This window comes from Dromaius novaehollandiae, chromosome W (genome assembly GCF_036370855.1).
Source record: "Dromaius novaehollandiae isolate bDroNov1 chromosome W, bDroNov1.hap1, whole genome shotgun sequence".
NCBI classification, from domain to species: Eukaryota; Metazoa; Chordata; class Aves; order Casuariiformes; family Dromaiidae; genus Dromaius; species Dromaius novaehollandiae.
In genome coordinates this window covers 24,677,784-24,697,248 of record NC_088130.1, presented here as the reverse complement: position 1 = coordinate 24,697,248, position 19,465 = coordinate 24,677,784, and the positions used below count along the sequence as shown (strand labels likewise).

Below are 19,465 nucleotides of genomic sequence, written 5' to 3'. Positions count from 1 at the left end.
AATGAAATTTAATTGCTTTGGGGATTTCTGGGCTTCCTGCTCTTGCTGATGGTGGCTGTTATCTTATTGGAAGTGACAATATTTGATTTGGGCAGAGTAGGATCCTGAAGTAAAAAACTCACTTTCAGTCTGCAGTGAAGCAAAGAGATACTGAATGGTTGTCATTCAGCATTTCTGTAGCTCTGCTGATGTAAAGTACTGACATTACTCTTGTTTTTAACTTTCAAAAATATCTGTGTAGTTGCCCTGCATCATTTTCTTTCTGGACTGTTCTACTTCAAATCCATTTATGCTGTCAGTCCAGTTTACGCACACAATTTCCTTGTAAATACTTCATCCTCTGCCTCTTCTGCGGAGTAGTCTTAGGGCCAATTCATTGAATCTGTGGTTATGAGGAGACTGTGAACAGTAATGGCTCTGGGCTCTGTGACCCTTTTTCACAGGGAGATGTTTGCTTTTCCTTTTATTCATGCCCAGTCACAGTCTTTTTACATTCAGCCCTCTTCGTGGTCTCAGCCCTCACTTGTCATCCCTGGAGATGCTCAAAACCCGACTGCACAAGGTCCTTGGCAAGCTGCTGTAGCTGACCCTGCTTTGAGCAGGAGGGTTGGACTAGAGGAGCTCCAGGGGTCCCCTTCTACCTCAGCTACTCCATGGTGCCATGAATTGCCCCTGATTTCAAATGAAACCGTAGCCTCTCACAGTACACGTGAAGCAAGAGGAAGAATTTCCAGTCCCAAGGTAAGAAATCTTGCTTAGGTAGTTCGAGCAAATTAGAGCAGCATTTACATGCCTAAAAAGCAGACAGGCACGTAGGCAGTTTTCCAAAGAGTCCAAGTAGGAACTTGAGTCCCATTGACTTCAGTGGCGGTTTTAAGTCTAACTTGCTAGAGGACTTTTGCCAGTTCTACTGTAAGATTGAGAGTGTCCCTAGGAGCTCTGTGCTTGAGAAGCTAAGTACCTTTCTAAATCTGGTCCTTAGAAAGCCTATGGGGATATACTGTTGGAGCGCTAAAAAATCCTAAAGGTAAAGAAAAGAATGAAAAACTCCACATATTGCAAAGTGAAAACAAGCAGAATCCTCCCTCTAGCAAGCTCCACAGATTCTGCATGGTAGCCATGCACTATACTCTATGTGCCTTGCTTCTGCTATGTCTTAAAGGATCACTATGCGTCAAGGCTGGGATTTGTAAGTCTAAAATGTACTCCCTGCTAGGAAATGCTGACTTGCCCATAGACACAGATACGTGCGCAAAGCTATGAAAACACAGTCTGTGACCATGTTTTGAAAACATGCTCAACAGAAATTATGGGAGTGATGGCTCAAAAGGTATTTTCTCCTCGTGCTGTCAGCCTCCTCTTTGTCAGTAGTAAAGAAAGCCCCGAGTAACATTCAAGAACAGATCTTCCTCTCTCTCCAGCTTTCTTCCTTCTTACATACTAGAGTCAAGGCAATTTAGAAATTTCCATTTATGATTGTCTTTTCGTCCTGAGTGATTTCTCTAAGGTCACTGAGTGAGTCAACTTGGGAGCTAGGTACCCACTCACCTCAATGCTTCAGCTGCATTGCCTAGCTTGATGGTGAGTGATGAGAGCTGCTAAAACTTGTTTTTGTACATGCTGCTTGGGAGTGCTGTCCTCTGTCATATTATGCTTGTGGTTAGACATTTTGCCGTTTTAATTCTTCGCCCAGCTGGATGGGCGTTATCGACTATGTGGAAAAAGGCTGAAAGAACATCTCATCTGAATGGCAGGGCCCCCTTCTGGAGGTGAGCACTCGGTTGCCTGTAAAAGAATGAAAAAGGATGACACAAACTTTTTTTTAATTTTCACTTTGCCATGTCTTAGGGTTTTGAGAAGCACCAAGATACCGGCCAAAGGCCTGTTGTTACTTAGCAAAGGCACTGCTTGCGTTTTCAGAGGCACTGAGGCAACAAATATCAGCATAAATGTCGATCCTCTGGCTCCAGGTGTCCTCTTAGGAAGTGCGTTACTGAGTAAGTTCAGCGGGGCTTCCCCAACAAGGGAGGGTTTTCAGCATCAGACCCTTACAGGCTTTTTGAAACTCCTTTCCTGGTATGCGTGTTGGGATCTGCTTCTACCAGCCAGCTGGTGTGAGAGTCTTCTGGTTGTTTCAGCTTTGATTATTTGCTTCCCTCTTTCTAAGCCATCTTTTTGGTTTTAGTCTGTTTTTCTTTTCCCGGCCTCTCTGGATGCCTAGATTGGCAGTACTTTTTGTGCTCCATGTCCCGTAGAAATGAGATTGCAGAGAACAGTCTGTTGCCTCTCCGTGTCCCTGCTGCTCTCAAGGCTGCGTGGGGATGTGGTGCAGCAAGCAGTGTGGAAATACCAATCCCAAGCCAAAACCTCGCCGGTTTGGAGGAACCCGTGCCCAGAGTACCACTGCTTCTCCCGTCATATCACGGGAACTGACAAGGGAGCGCAAAATCACACACTGAGGAGGCCGTGTTGTGCCACCGGGTACCCCGGGGCGCTCGTCCCTAACAGACCGGTTTGGGTGTGTGTATCTCTTTCCAGCTTCACGTGTGTTTTTTCTGCCTTGTATCTTCCCCTTTTTGCCCTGCTGTTGAGTAACGCTGGCTTGCGTGTAATTCTCCTCGATCCCAGACCTCCGCGGGTTAGCGTCAAAACAAACCGTTGAGACTTGACTTTAAAAAGTAGCGTAATGAAGTTTGCGTAATCAGCCGGGCACTGCTCTCGTGACACTCGCTGGAATAAGGCCCCGGTCCTCCTACCCCTCGCACAGATGCTTGGTTTCACACACGAGTAGTCCCGTTGAGATCAATGGGACTGCAACATGTGTGCAAGTGTTTGCTGGACCGGGCTCCAAGTGAGACATGAAGCCTTTCACCTAGCACAGACAGTTCAAAACAATGTTTATAGTTTCATATGCTATAATCCTTTGAGAAACATTAAATCTAAATAGCTTTTAATATTAGTTGGCAAGTATTCTCTTTTTTAAAAATTTGCTAGATGATGCCTGCTAGATTAAAGAGAAGAAACATTAAGCAGATATTGCAAGATGTACAGTCCATATCAGATATGGCTAATTGTAGAAAATTGCTTTGAATAGTGTGAGCAGTTAAAGATCATTGGCTGTCAGGATACGTTTCTGTGTGTTTTCACAGAGGTGTTGCATCTGAGGGGGAGTATTGCCAACAAATGCTGGAGGACATTTCAGTGTGACTTTATCCAGTCAGGCCTCCTGATGTTTCCTCCCAGCTCACTTCTTTCAAATCGCTCTTCTGTTGCTAGTATGGAGCAGCTCGGGGTGTTTCAGTGTAGCAAAAACATTTAGAAATCTTTATGTTAAGGTATAGAATATAAAAAAAATGACATTTTGCATGTAATAGAAAAATTGCAGAAGCAAAAATTGTTGTTTAAATAAACTGTTACATTTTCTAAATAAAACAAAATAATTATCCAATTATTTACAAAACTGAAGCACTTCAAAGTAAGTAAGTAGTTATTGTCTTGGATTTATTTCACATATGAATACAGTCTATAGTAACTAGCTTTCACTGTCTACATAATAATAAAAACAAATATATTGTTCTTATTTCATCATAAGCCAACAAACTTAGATATTATCCACAGTATCAGTGTATATTTTTTATTCTGATTTCTGTCCATAAATACTCTGAAGGCATATTTTAAAAGGAAAAACAAACCAATTAATCTTACCAAGCAACAGTTGGATATATGAGAAGCATTTACAACTAATGTTTTTCTGAAATAATGTCTGTATAGAGGAATAGGGAACTGGTCCAACTGGTACGGCTTAGAGTAAAATGATGTTGTTGACATGTGTACTGCTATTTTTTCATACCAGTTTTATGTTTGTAGTTAAATATTACAGATTCAATAATAATATTATGCATTGGAGTTAGCGTTATTACAATGTGATGAACAGGCATTTCTTTATACTGGCTAAGAATAATTTGCTTGTTTATTGTATAGGTAATATAAAATACAGTATGCCATTGACAAAGCATTCCTTTATAAAGGATGTGATTATATAATAACTTTATTAGTATCTATCAACATCAGTGTTTCTTTTTAGTTAAGCTATATTAGGGGAATTTTCCATGTTTTGGAGTTTGCTTCTGGCTTTCATTATGTTTCATGTCTTCTCTTGCATAGGCAGACTAGGAGGAGAAGGAGACATTCCTAAATATTTGCTAAATGGACTGATTTGGTCACCAAATTAGTGAATGAAAGAAGAAAGATGTGGTGGCTAAATGCATAATTATTTCTACACAGGTTTCTCATTCAGTGGGTATCAGTGAAAAGAAGCATACTGAGAAAAGCTCTCCTCCTCTATATCAGATGCCCAGCTCCTAACAGTTAAAATGTTTAAAACCCAAAAGCATTCATTTTTTAAACAGTTGTTAGCATTAAACATGAACCCACGTGTAGTTTAATTTTCAGCCTAAACTGTTCTCCTTAAATGTAATCTGTTCAGGGCATAGTGTCAGTTGTCTCTTCTCTTTCAGTCCCTGCAGCATCTCCCTATGAACTTTTCCAACTTTCCAGATAAGAGATCCTTTGACAACGTGCTGATTTCCAAGGGAGCAGGGCACCAATGTAGTACACTGAATCCAGCCTAGCAGCTAAGTTAGCAAGTCATGCATACGGCCTGATTTGCTCTCAGTGTGACATGACTAGAAACGCTAACAAACAAATAATGTGTACATGCCTTAATAAACCCTAGAGCCCATGGGCATGTTGCTCAACGACCCCTATCCTAGGCAAGTCAAAGCACTGAGTTTTGCTGTGCCTTTTCTTGCGCGTGTCTCAGAGCGTCAGCAAGAACGCTGGTGGGTGCAGTTGCCTGCAGCCCTGCGGGCCCCGGCAAGGGGACACGAGCAGGGACGCTGTCTCTGCTATGGAGAGCACAGGCTGCAGAGATCCAGCCCCCCAACGCAGTCTTCCAGAATTGCGCACCTCCTAAAAAAGGGCGGTTATGCACCCCTGCAATGCCATGCTGCACAAGGTAAAGTTTTCCCAGTTTTGATGGCCAGGCCAGCAAAGACAGACAGTGTTCGGTGTTGCTGCAGCCTGTAGGTTCGTACACTGATACAGAGAGAGTGTAATTGGTGTGGATGCTACCACATGTGACATGTCAGTCTGTTTAATCACAACCTACTTCTCCATCTTTCCGGTGGCGTTTAGAGTACAGCCACGGATTTTAACTGCGTGACTCATGATTCGTGAAAGGTTTGTAGGATCACCAAAAGTACTCAGTACTATCCTGACTCTTCCCATTGAAATTAAGGATAAAATCCTTGTGGGAGAAGGCGGCTAATGCTGAGTACTTTTGAAAACCCCGTGACCTTATTCATGTGATGTCATTGAGAATAGCAATGAACAGCAAAAAGTAAGATACCCTACTAATGGTAAGAAACAGTTCTTGCGTGTGTTGTGGTTTTCTTCACATCTCTTTTGATGTCTTGAAACGTAAAAATGATTTTAATAGTACGAATGTGCAACAGTCCAAATTTTCTCTAGAAATAAAAATCCACTTTGAGGGCAAGTCTTTTTTCCTTCTGCTGCAAGGAAAACAAGAGGTCAAGTAAGTTGTACACTAATACCTTTTTTATTTGACTAAATGGAAAAATAAAATGCAGGCAGAATTTCAAAAGACACAACCCTTCACCAGGCCGTGGAAAGAGAACAAAGGAAAACAACAGACAGAGAGGAAAGAGCTCCAATGAACGAACCAGTTCTCCTCTCCCTGGCTCTTCTGTGAAGATGTTTTTAATTGCTTCACAGCTTGGCTTTCTCTGTGGCTGTGCTAGTATGTTCTTGCTCCTTTCTAACTTTCTGAATTCCTGTGGCACCAATGCCAGCAGCTCACACGATAATCTTTAGCATGAGAATTACATTTTCCCCTCATCTATCCAAGTCAGGCAAGAGCAAAGAAAACTGTGTCAGTATTGAAATGATTCAGAGTTCTCAGAAGGCTCTTTAATGGTCTGCCCTATGTTTTATATTACTTAAATCTTACACAGTCCTTCCTAGGTATGTTGCCAGTGTGACAGAAGTTCTGGCAAGGGCTGTTTATTTTATTAAGTAATAATTGTTCATAGATTTTAGAGTATCGCTTATGCGCGATGCTGCCTGCTTTAGAAATGATATTATTATTGTTGCCGTTATGTATTGCTACCATCAGCATCATAAGTTTCAGTATCTGCAGCCTCCAACTAATTATCAATAATCAATCCAATAAATAATAAATCCAGTTGTTCGCACCGGGTTTATACGTGCGTGCCGTTGCAAGGTGAGCCGGACCAGTCGCAGTACACTGGCTTCCAAGTGGTGTTTCCCGTACTGCCCAGCTGGAGCTCCCACCGAGTTCCTGAGGAACGGCAGTGGCACCCGGTAAGAAATTCCATCTTACACCTCCTACACCTCTGTATCTGTGTCTCGAATGCTGAATCAGCTGGCGTTTGTGAGAAGAGGAATCAAAAAATGGAGATGCGAAGACTTGGATTATGTTGTGCTGGTTACACTTTGGACGGGCTTTCTTGGAAAATGAAGCTGTTTCTGTTGTATTCTGAAATCAAAGGAGGAAAATTGTGGAAGAATAGTGTTTCACATTCCGAGTCTCTTGACCTGTAAAATATCAGTAACCTACTAATAGTAGTTCACAACCTATTAATAAATCAATTAATCACACGGGAATTATTAAGGAGGAACAAAAGCCATGTCTAGCGAGAAGGTGAATGCCATCATCTTCTGTCAGATTCTGGTCTCTCACCTGTAGGCCGGTGTACTACTTAAAGCTGAAACAGTCATCAAACAGCAAATCTTAAAACTTGGAAACATTTAAAGCATAATCAAAAAAAAAAAAAAGGAAAAGAAAAAATAAAACTCAGCAAAAACAATAGTTAACAAATATTTGGGGTCAGAAGAGGGAAAAGATACAGTAAGCAGCTTAGATGACACTCCCAGCCAGATACAATCAAAGTAAAAAGAAACAGTAACTAATTCTGTTTTCACCACTTAGATGAAGGACACTTGTGAGATACAGCAAAGAATACATACATACTACATATGGAGTTGGGGAAATGATATTTTATTTTGTCATGAGGGTCCTGCAATTTGTTAAAAGTGGATGTAGTGGATTTCACAAGGTAGTCAAAGATTTTCAGGAAATTCAGTTTATCACAGAATTCTGCAATAGGTTTTTAAATAGCAGCTACATGTGTGATTTGCCTGTGAGTGTTTAAGTACATACACATGTGTAATACAGGTGTCAGTGCATATGTGAATCTGTGCAGTTTGCTATGATGTCTGGGTTCACAGCTTGTGCTACAGATTTACTTTCTTACGGCAGGTCATGGTTTGCTCCCTCGTGATTGTTTCTTTAGGCAAATATATAGTGGCTGCCAGATTTAGACAAATGTATAGTAACTAAGACCTGGTGCACTATGGTAATATGAATAATAATAACCCTATCAGTTAGGTTTTTCCAGATCTTACTTGGGGTTATGTGATTTAACAAGTAATCAGATACAAGGTAGTGTTGCTCTTTCCCTTCTAACGTTACGGTCTCTGCTTCATTGCTGCTGGGTTTGCGTTCCTGTAAGGGCAGGGCGGAGAGTGCCATGGGATGGACTCTGCCTTTGTGGCTTTGTGTGCAATGCCAGTAATATCCTCTTAGGAAAGGGAGCACAATGTCACCGATGCAAGAGTAGTTGCAGGAGTGAATAAATTGAAAATATTTAGATCTGCAAGATATGTAGATGGAGAGCTACTCAGCAGTGTGTGGAACATCCTGTGTCCCTTTCTTACTGCTGCTGCCATTGATTCAGTGTGATAGAGAAGGTGATAATGTCTCCGAGTTGCAGAAAGCAGAATTATGAGCTGTTCCCTGCCTTGGTGTTCCTGTCCGCTTCTGCAGAAATTGCTGCTACAGTATGGGATAATATGGAGACTGACAGCAAGCTAAACCACTGACACCAAACAGAAAGAGAAGACAAAATGATATTCTCAACCCTGCTCTAGGTCCAGTGACGCTGGTAGAGCAGTCGTTCCTACTCCAGGCCAAAGCTAGAGAGAGCCCAGATTCTGCATTTTCGTGGCAGATTTTCACTTCTCATGTCAGTTTGTGGCTGCTCATACTCAGAAAGTGCTAAATAGGTCCTTGTGTGTCGGGATTTGGCTGTCAGTACCATTTATGGTGGTCGCCTTCCTCTTTCTCCTTCCTATTTCACAGCGTTTGGGGATTAGGAAGTTATCAGCTCTTCATTTACGGGAATTGGTTTTGCCTCATGTTAAGCCATGTAGTCATGTTAGTAAGCTCTATATAAATGAATAAATAATAAACAGTGTGCTGAAACTGTTTGGACACATTTTGCTAAAACGGTCCCAGCCAAACACTGTTAATCATAAATTTTTCCTTTCCTCCCTTTCTGTGGGCTAATTTCCTGTATTCCTTTTGCATTACAGATTTTTGTTCAGTTTAGCATGTTTTGCTCGTGTATTCAGAACACGCTGACGTATTTACATAAGAAGAGGTCCTTGCTGGTTAGCAACAAGATACTGTATATGAAAAATGAAACAATCCCTCAGTACTGGGGTATTTATTTGCCTCTGAGGATTCCTCTTCTTTTTTCCCCGACTTCCTTTTACCTGCCAGGGCGTGCTGGGGTAGGTGCCTCTCCAGTCCAGGAGCATCAGGCAAGGTTGCACCCGTGATTGTCACAAGCACTCAGGAATCGACGGCAGCGATCTCTTCAGACATTTCATTTCCCTGTCTTTTCTGCCTTAGCTATGCATCTGTTGCCCCTGAGTACTCCCAATCCCTCGTGGTCAAGAGCAAAAGCAAGGTCAACTCCTAAACTTGAGACTCTCGTGGGGCAGATTCTGAGCCGTGCACATGTTTTTGTGTGCATCGTAGGAAACACCTTTTCAGTACATTCAGAAATGTTGAATATATATGAACATAATTTTCCGAGATGGTGTTCTAAGGTAAGTCTCTTGATATTGAAATAGAATTGCAAAAGTGTTAATATGCTTGTTTTTCAGCTGCTCAGTTCAATGTAATAAATGCGTTTCCTCTTCAGTTAATGGAATTAGCACTTTCAAGAGGGCAGATCAAGTTAGGCTCGTACAATTTCAAAAGGGAAAACATTTTCAGGCAGGATTATTAAAGCAGAAGGGATCTGTGAAGCAATAAAAGACTTGAAGGTCAGGTTTGCTTTAGATAAGCACCTAATTGTTCAGATACAGCTCAGAAGTTTAACAACATAACTGCAAAACTGGTAAAGAGCCTGTGAGACCATGAGCTTTTACTAGCAGAAGTACTTCATAGATACCATTTTTAATGCAGTCAGACCTGAGAAGGGCAGACGCGCATGAAATATGTAACTGAACATTTCAGAGCCTCCAGGGCAATTTTATTCTTTGGCTTCAGAGGGCGGGCCCAGTGCAGAATAGAGATACGATACTATTTTTTCTTTTTAATTACCCTAGCTGGCTCTCATGTCTTTAGCAGGGATGTCATATTTAAGAAAACTATGATTCTCTCGGGACTGATTTCTCATTCACTACTTCAGAAAATTATACTTCTCAAGGGAGCTTCTAAAGGAGTCTTGAACTGCTCTTTTTCCTTCCAGTCCCATTTGTTTTGGTACTAAGAATCCTACAGCTATGAATCTCTAATGCTTAGTATGCGCCGTATGAGACCGCCGACATACAAGCTCTTGCTGCGGCTGAGATGTGAAAGAGGGATACTCGTTTAGGGATTATTCCTGCCCCTAGCTCAGATGTTCGGGCTGTTTCAATGCAGGCTTTACATCCAGATTTTCTTGTTTATCTGGCAGTTCATTATTTAAGGCCAGCCTGTCAAAATAGGTTAAATATTCTTTGGGAAACATGATCACATCTTTGAGACGCCACAAATATGTTTAATATAAAAAAGATTGGCTTGATAAGAGAAACACGATAAACTTGCATCCCCCAAAATACTTCGCTGTTGTTCCATTTAGATTTGTAAGAGCATCAGTACGCAATGGCAGATCTCATGGCAATAAATTCCTGGAAAAGGCACAGAGAGACACCAGCAAAGCGGCGAAAATGATTGCTGATGATTTGTTCTAACTACTTGACCTTGTGCCCTCTTCCCCAGATATATGACCAAGATGGGACACTGCAGCACTTTATCGATGGTGGAGAACCCAGCAAGTCGAGCTGGATGAGGTACATCCGATGTGCAAGGCACTGTGGGGAGCAGAACTTAACGGTAGTTCAGTACAGGTAAAGTATGTTTCAATTTACTCAGCGCAAGAAAAAGAAAATGCTTTTAGTGAAAAGTCGGACTGTGACCGTCAGCAGTGCTGTCGCCTTTGAACGCAGAGACAGTAGTAGGGCTTTAGGGAACGCGTCCACTCGGGTAACACAAGTGCTGGAGTGCGTAGTTAAGATGGGTTTAACTTGGGTTGCCCGGAGCTGAGGCCGTCGTAGCAAGCGCGTTCGAGCCGGTGCTCGTGGGAGCGCGTACAGCTCTGCGCCCCGCGCGTGCACGTCACGCTGCACCCAGCACCCTGCGCATTTTTAAACAGCCCGATCCGAAGGAGGCCAGCACTCGCCGTCTTCCGCTCTGCTGGAGACGCGCGTGCTGGAGGAAGGCGCAAAGGAGAGAGCCTCGCTTGAAACGAAAGCAGCGGCGTTTTGAATGCAAAACCGCTTGCGAGAGTCGCGGGACACGTGTGCACCTGGCCGCTGCACGCGGAGCGCCCCTGCTAGCGGAGTGAGCTTTGCGCCACTGCCTGCGGCGTCACTAGCTAGAGGAGCTCCGAAAGTGAAAAAAGTGCAAAGAAATTACACTGCGTTTTACTTTCTACTCACAAACAGATCCAGAAAACCTAGACAACGCATCGTATAAATACATGATCTCAGCTCTAAACAAACCTTTTGCCTCAGAATCAGAAGCAACTGCTTGGCCTTATTAAACATGATAGGAAGTACATCAAAGAATGCCCTGTGTTTGGCAGTCACAGCGAGCAGTCTTGATTTTTGGCTAGCTGTTTTAGAGAGGGGAGTTTCTTTTCTTTAGGAAGAATATTAAACTTATTTGGAGCATCTTTAAAAATAAAACATACAAACGCAAGCTAAAATGAAATATATGTAAAGTTTGACTCTCCCGTAGGGTTCCAATTTAACAATGGCAAAATTGTTCAGCTGGGTTTTTAGCTTTTTTTATGCTATGGCCAGTTGACTAAATAACGCCACAATTGAAAAAATAACAATTCTCTTCATACATTACACATCTTTTATTGCACCCTAAAACACTTGATATTCAGAGCTAAAATGCTGTCAGATTTTAAACAAACCCAGTGGATAATGAATAAAGATCGCTGTGATGAGAGAGTATTTTTGTAGGTATCTTGTGAACTATTTCTCAGTGTTGTCGTGTGTGTGTGTGCATGCATTTATCGAGATATATATATGTGTATGCATGCATATATATGAATGACAAACCTAAATGAAACGTGAGCATGAGAAAGTCATTACACATCTGTCAATATTAAGTGGATTTTACAACTCTCCTTTCATGATGAAGTTTTTACTTCGAGTTCCCTCTGTTGATCTGTTTTCGATTACTTCAGATCTTTATAAAATGAGCTACAAAAACACAATTTAAAAAACTGGCATCCATCACCAGTGACTGCGTCCAAGTGTAAGAAAATAGAAAAGTTGGACACTGAAAAACCGGCCTAATTTTTATTGTACATGGACGTCCTCCTCACAGAAAGTCAGCTGGTTTAAATTCATTCTGTTATGATTTGTAATATCTAAATGGAATTTTCTTCAAAGCGCTCTTGATTGATTGACCCTTAGCTGAACGTTTTGTTTTTATTTTGAGGCTGACAATAATGTTTGTTGGCATGTGTTCTGCTTCAACTGCGTTGGGACGCCGTGAAGCTATCTTTATGAGTCATCCAACCACAATACTAAATACATGTCAGCAAAGGAAATATTATCCGAAAAGGGAAAAATCCCTTTGATGTACTTCAGCATGCAGAGATTTCTGCGAGTTTTGGAAGCTCTGTACGCTTGTAAGGAACGGTGTACGCTTACACATTTTTTTTCCGGCCTACTCCAAGCCTCACAGACCACCCATTGCTCCAAAACAGTCCTGCTCTTTCAGCGGCAGAGTGTGTCATTTGGTTTTAGCACATTCATTTGCTGGGCTGCTGTGTTTATGTTAGGGGAAGCCAAACTGAGAGACAAAATGTTACAAGGGTGAAGTACAAAGTGGACTCAATTTTTCTCAAGTTAGGGGATGCCGGTAATTTATAGCACGGCCCTGGTTTTGATTTTTATGTAGCGGTGGCGAGGACTAACGAAATGCACAGCCCTGGTAAGAAAGGGCGAGAGAGGAAGAGGGAAGGAGGAGGAAGGACAGAGCGAGAATGAAGAAGAGAAGGAGACACAAAGGGGAGAGTTTTTGTCACATATTCCCAGGGCGGTCGGAAAGCCATTCTGCTTAGCTAGCAGTGCCCTCCTGAGACAGGGTGGCAGTAAGCGAGGAAAATAACAAGATAAATGAAATTTTTGCAGCTGCTTGTAAAATATTGAGAATCTGCACTTTTTTATTGATCTTTATGATCCTGTTGCCAAGAGCCACTTTGCGGTGACAAAATATGTTGACAAGTGCATATCTCACTGCCATGAAAAATGTGGTAAAGGATTCTCCTTATGTCTGCAGTGTTATACAAGGAACAAATTGCATTGCTACAGCCAATTCTTTACAGAAAGTCTAAATTTAAGGCCTACCAACCCTAAACACTTTTATCTTGAACTTCAGGCTAACGTTTGTAGCAATTCTTCATGGGGAAAACCGGCTGAGGCCTAACATTTTTTTTTGCCTTACATAAGCTGTTATAAAAAATGGTCATTTCTTGGTACTTTGACTGTATCATTTTGGTATGTAATCCTTCAGCCAGAGTGGAGTGCTCTTCTTGTATATATTGAATTTCTATCCATCTCACATAAGGGTGTTTTACTGTTCTGTGCAAAGCCTAAAGGGAAAAGCCACTGCAAACTGATAACAGTTTTATTTCGTCTCCTAGGTGCCTGATTCTGATCTTTCTCCATTATTGTCCCTGTGTAAATCTGTTAACTGTGGACGTATTGCCCTGAAGCTATTTACATCAGCGCGAGATCAGGATGAGCCTCCACTTTTTACCCTACAAAACGCTAGGCTTTTTCTTTTTTTCCCGCAACTGCCAGTTCCATGGTTTTGGAATATCCAGAGTCTTTTCCCTCAGGGTAAGGCAGATATCTGGAAGATACCACATTTCTGGTAACAGGAATTCATACTTTCTGAAGGCTCGTCAGTGTTATCCTCATGTTCCATGCAGGGGAAGGTTTTTGTGAGTGCATGTTCAGATTAACCTCCTTTTCTTGATTTTTACCAGGCCAAAGTCTATCTTACTCACTAAGCCAAGATCTCTCTTTTTGGTGGTATATCACTGTATTGAAAGGACATATGTACTGAAGAAATTCTCAGCCACTGTTGCTAAAAGCACTTACTTGAATGCAAAGAATTGTCGCCTATTTACCCTTGTGTGGTGACTTCAGCCTAGGTAACAAATGCAAAGACAAATGCAAAGCTGTTTCATGGCTTCCCCTCCTGACCTGTGTGCACCAATATAGCACTCTGATGCCTGTACAGAATGAGCAAAATGTAGCCTTTCTAAAATCCCTTCAAAAGGCACATTGCAAGAAAATACCAGTTTTTTATAGCATCTTGATGTTTGTAAAATCTTGTGTTTAAAATATTTTCATTTCAGAGTACCCGTAAGCTCTTTGTTACTCTGTGCTACAGGTAGTAACTGTAGTCCCTCACTGATTATGGATTCAGTTTTAAAATAATCGGTAAGACATCGTCTTGGCTATCTGCAGAAATGCTTCCAAAACAGGGGATTTCTACCAGAAGAGTGTATGCCAGGAGGAGTGTGGTCTATTCCTAAACTAGGCTTGCTTTCTTTTTGTTTTCATTAGGTCGAACATATTCTATCGGGCTTGTATAGATATTCCCAGGGGCACTGAGCTGTTGGTGTGGTACAATGACAGCTACACATCTTTCTTTGGAATCCCTCTGCAGTGCATTGCCCAGGATGAAAACTGTAAGTTCTTCATTGTATTTCTACCTGCGTAGCCATAATTCCTGTTTTACAGCTAATCAGTTGTATTCCTCGAGTTTTCTAAGACATACTAAGTGAATGTGGATATATATTTAAGGTAAGCTTGACGTATACAAAATAAAACCCTGAAGCTGATATACTTAAGCCATGTAACATCAGGATATGATTACCTAAATAAACTCAGGTGTTTGAAAATGTGCAGGACTCTGCAACTACATAGCAGATTTCCCACCAGAGCAGCCCCACATAGCTTGGTAGCATGTGCAATCGTTCTTCCTTAGAAGTGATTAGTTATTATTTTATTTTTAATTTGTTTGCTTGGCCCTCTCTATTGTTATCAGACCTATCACAGGAGACTGTCTAGCCAAAACAGTAATGTACTGCAGATCCATGAGGCCTCTGTTAGCGATTCTTCATTCTGTTACCACCGAGTATGTTGAGAAAAGCTTTGACTGATTGTGGGGATGAGGTCCTTGTGGTTAAAAGGCAAAAGCCAGCTCCTGTAAATACAGACTAAGTAAAAGTAGCCTGAAATAACAATGAGCCTCCATTCCATCATGGCCATCCTCATTTCCATCCATCCTTCTGTCCCACCCAATATTTTATTTTTATTTTACTAGCAGTAACCACAAAATTAAACATATAACACAGACCTGGTGCAACCAAGCACTGGATACCGCTGCCTGTAATGGGAGTAGGAGAGCCAAGCACGCCCTTCGGTTTCCCTGTTTGCGTGTGGAGCTCGATTAGAGCTTGTCTCAAAGACGTCTTCTCCATTTTGACGGCTATGTGTGCCTACGTGGTGGAAGAAACCAATAATAGATGCTTGATTGACTTTGGTCTAAAGTCCCTCTGTGGCTGCCCATGCATAATCAGTTATATATGAGATATATTTTTTCAGTCAAGTACTTGTATATTTGAACAGCTATACTGAGATGAACTTGTGTATCACAGTAACTTAAATACTGAACTGTACAGCAATAAAACAGTAAGATCCTGGGGATTAAACTGTCAAAAATAAACACCCTTTTTCATCTTGAGTTTTCAAATCCTTTGGGCTTGAGAAGAGTTTAAAAGAAATTAAGTTACTGGCAGTAATGTTTGGTGATGAAACTCATGCTCTGCAGTGCACAATAGAGAAATATTATTTTTACTTTCATGAGCTGTAGCTTACAAAATCTTTACTTAAAAAGCAGTGCATTGTAGTTAAAATCTCTAAATAATGTCACCTGCTATTTTGCTGTGGCAGAAACCGGAGTTTCACCCACAGAGAGACTGACAGAGTAGATGAAATTCATCTCTGAGCATAGAGCCAGCCCCAAGCTGGTACATGACTTAAGTGCCTCTTAAACCCTCAGGGTAGCCCTTCTGCTCATCTTCTGCAGAGGGGTATTTTCAGCCAGCGCAAACTCTGCCTATGTTCTTTAGGTCTTCAACACCCTGAATACGATTAAAAAAAAAAGTGATCTAATTCGTGTGTCAGGATGGTGGGGGAAAAATCAAAGTGCAGAAATCACCCCTTGTGCTGAACATTTGTAGAGACATGAAATATGTATTATATGTCTGGAAACCGGTGATAGACAGCCTCATGCATGTAATTGTAGGTTCTCAGATACTCCAGAGAAGAGCACCGTAGGAAAGACCTAAACCTACAAAAATGAAATGGCTTATAATATTATAATATTAGAGTTGTTCTGATGGAGGAAACATTAAAACAAAAATTTGTGAAGTAAACTCATATTATTCAAGGTATTACCAGAACATGAGTTTATCATACATTTTTAATTTTATATTAAATCATGTCGTATCATGTATTCCCTTATTCACTTTTAGAAATCTATCATAATCACTTACCTAGACACAATGGCAGTTTCAAATCAGCTGTTTAAGTAGGTAATTTGTATCTGTATATGGATATATACATACACACACACTCTATGACCGTAGTTAAATGTGTGTGAACATACATAGACAGACATATGCACATAAACATATTTAATGTAAAAATCTACATTAAAATATTATGTCATGAAGTTGAACATGCCAAAATTAGAAAGCATAAGGTTGTACTTGGTGCAGGTGGCCTAAATTCTGCTTCTTTTGCACCGTGATACAGTCTTTCAGGACCTGAGTCCATGCCTTTTTTCCCATGGGACCCTTGCTTTGTTCACTGCATGGTCTAGATGGCACTCAAGGAATGAGGCAGCTGTTCGACTTTCTTCTATATGTTTGACCTCCTGCCTTTCCTTATCATGCAACATCCAAACGCAGCACTGAGTCGTTTCTGTCTGAGAACAGGGTGTTGCATTCGTTGCCGAAATATGTAAGTGCCTCATAAGCTATAGTTAACTGATGATCACAAGACCTCCATGCAACTAGAAACTGTTCTCCTTCCTATTTTGTAGGTGGGAAGTTGAGGCACAAAGATACCTCTGCCTATATTTTGTGGTGATCTGACTTCCCCTAGCCTTAACCATACAAGTCACAGTGAAGTCCCTGGCTTTGTGTTGTACTGGCTGGGTGACTGTGTGTGAGACGTAATAGTAATATCCTTAGTGGCTGCCTTTTGACAGGATGAGGTAACTGCCGCTGCAGTAGGTATTCAAGCACAAGGAGTGTCTGAGCACAGGATTTTTTCCCCCCATGCTCTCAAAATTCATGTTTTTCTGTGATACAGCAATCGCACATGCTGAGTGCAACATGTAAAGTCAGCATATCATGAGTGCTGCAGCATTTTCTTTCAGATGACAGTCCTGTTGTATAATAAATGTATATCACAGTCAGGCTTCTCTGAGTCCTTGCAAACTCTCAGACACCCCTTTGTATGAGTTTTCGTTTCAGGGTCACTGAATCACCACCATCCATTCAGATCACTGTCTCATTCAAGCCCTTTTTCTGTGCATTGTTAAAATAAAATGTTTGATTCTAGTAACAAGAAAATGGATATTGATATTTTTTTAGTGTCTCCCAAGACTGTATTAGTTTTCAAAAGGCATAAAAAGGATCTTATTTACTTTTTTTGTTTTCTCCCAGTGAATGTCCCTTCGACTGTAATGGAGGCCATGTCCAGACAAGACACCCTACAGCCATTTAATAAAAGTAGCAAACTGTCCCCTGCCACTCCACAGCGATCCATAGTATTTCCACAGACTCCGTGTAGCAGAAATTTTTCTCTCCTGGATAAGTCTGGGTCCATCGAGTCAGGATTTAACCAGATCAGTGTCAAAAACCAACGAGTTCTTGCAAGCCCAACTTCAACGAGCCAACTAAATTCTGAGTTCAGTGACTGGCATCTTTGGAAATGTGGGCAATGCTTTAAGACTTTCACCCAGCGGATCCTCTTACAGATGCATGTGTGTACGCAGAACCCTGACAGGTAAAACCCAGGCTCTCTTTATTTCTGTATCTACTGATAGCCAGATCCACTGCTTTCTCCTTTTATCAGGCTGTTATCATTTCCAAAACCAAATCATTATTAGGAGGAGTCTCTATGACATAATTCATCTGCAGCAGTGTGAAGTAAGCCGATAAAAGCCATTGCTTGACTTCACTGTTTGTAAAAGCATTTGGTGCCTAAATGTACAGATAAAAGGAAATAGCTAAGGATATAATCTTGTTTTCAGAATGGTTTGGTACATCTGTTGGAGAGAATAAAATAGAAGGAAAATTTATGAATATCATAGATGGAAAAATGAGGTCAAGATAATTAAAAGTCTCTCTGTCTTCCAAAGATAATCTAACTTGCTGCTCAGTGGCTGTCATAGTCATTTCAGGGTTCACCTATAGTGTGCAATGTGTATGAACTTAATTAAGTACTAAGAGGTAATGAATTGGAATTTTTTGCTTAGTACTATTTTTCTTCAGAGCATGCAAACCCATAAATCGTGCAAAGCTGTCAAAAGGAAATACCTACTCCACTAGTGATGTGGAGGAAAACAGATGCCACTTATTCAATAAACTAATATCCACACAGAAGAAAAATGTTGACTAGATACCTCAGAGTCAAAGTTGGTTTGAAAGTTTGTCAATACAGAATTTTATGGCCATGAACTGAGGATGAAATTTAGCTGAACAAGTGAATTAAAATTTCAGGTACTCTGACCGGTGGCACAGTAAATATAATGGAACCATTATTTATGAATCAAAGCTGGTTTATTTGACAATTTTGATAGCTGGCAGGACAAAAGACAAAAATCAAATTAATTCAATAAAAAGGCTGCCCGCATTTTGTCTCTTCTTCAGCTATGAAGAAGGTTTCGGCAGAACAGCTGAGTCCCCAGAAAGCCATTGTAAAAGCAGCATATGGATGTGAATTACGTGTAACCAAAATGCTACAGAAAATAGTCAACAGTGACTCTGTGTATGTGTATGCACGAGTGTCCATGTCTCTGTGCGTGTGCGTAGGTCTGTGTGTACACCTGTGCCCGTGTGATCCTGTGGGTGCGGAGATATCGGAGCGTAAATCCAGTTTTCCTGCATGAAATTGCAAGGATCCTTGGGCAAGCTAAATTCAGTGCAAATCTACATGGAATTTAAAGAGCTGATAATATTTCGAATGCAACAAAAGCCTTTCACGTTCTTTCAGTGTTTTCTGATTTTTACGCTGGCCTTAGCAAAGTAAGGCCACACTGAGGAAACCTACAGGACACAACTGCCAATTTAAGCGTAGAGTGTAGGTCTGAAAAGGCCCACTCTCCCGAGTTGCCTGGGCTCTTTTGTCTCCCTTATTAAAGCCTCCTGAACACTTAGAGCATAAACTACTGCACCAGAAGGTAAAGAAGGGGGATGTGAAGAAGCTCCTACTGCCATACCTTTTTTCACTGGTTCACCCGACCAGGTGCGAGGGCTACATTTCATTCTTTCCTTCACGTGAACCTGTGTCTCCCTTTTAATAGAACCAAGCTGCAGCTGCCCCTTAGTGCAAGAGGCGTTTCTCCCCATGGGGCCGTCCCACGCTCGCAGGGGTAGTTAAATATTCATTTTGGCAGAGAGAGGAAATGAGGCTGTCTGTCCTACAACTGAGGCTGTCATCTTAGAGATGAGAGCTTTGCTTTTCTATTTTATTGTCTTCTAAGTATTTTGTATTAAATGTTCCCTGAAGCACAGACTGGTGTCTAGGTCTTTCCCCTCCGAGGTGAATGCCCTCATTGGTGGTTTACTGATTCATGACGTCTTATTTTTTTTCTCTCTCTCTTCAAAGAATATTTAATTTTTCCATGCAATGCAGAACAGCTTCACCCAGAGAGTTCAGAGCAGCTTAACCTCAGAATAACCTATAGCAT

The 19,465-nt window shown here is 41.2% G+C and overlaps 1 protein-coding gene across 2 annotated transcripts in view; it reads left to right on the top strand.

Moving 5' to 3' along the window:
- Positions 1-19,465, top strand: part of LOC112992354 (putative histone-lysine N-methyltransferase PRDM6) — a 79,368-nt gene that overhangs the window by 40,805 nt on the left and 19,098 nt on the right. For both annotated transcript variants that reach the window (XM_064500082.1, XM_026115340.2), the window contains exons 4-6: positions 10,160-10,287; positions 14,041-14,165; positions 17,217-17,559. In XM_064500082.1, coding sequence (XP_064356152.1) covers positions 10,160-10,287; positions 14,041-14,165; positions 17,217-17,559 — 596 coding nt within the window. The remainder of the gene's footprint in view (positions 1-10,159; positions 10,288-14,040; positions 14,166-17,216; positions 17,560-19,465) is intronic.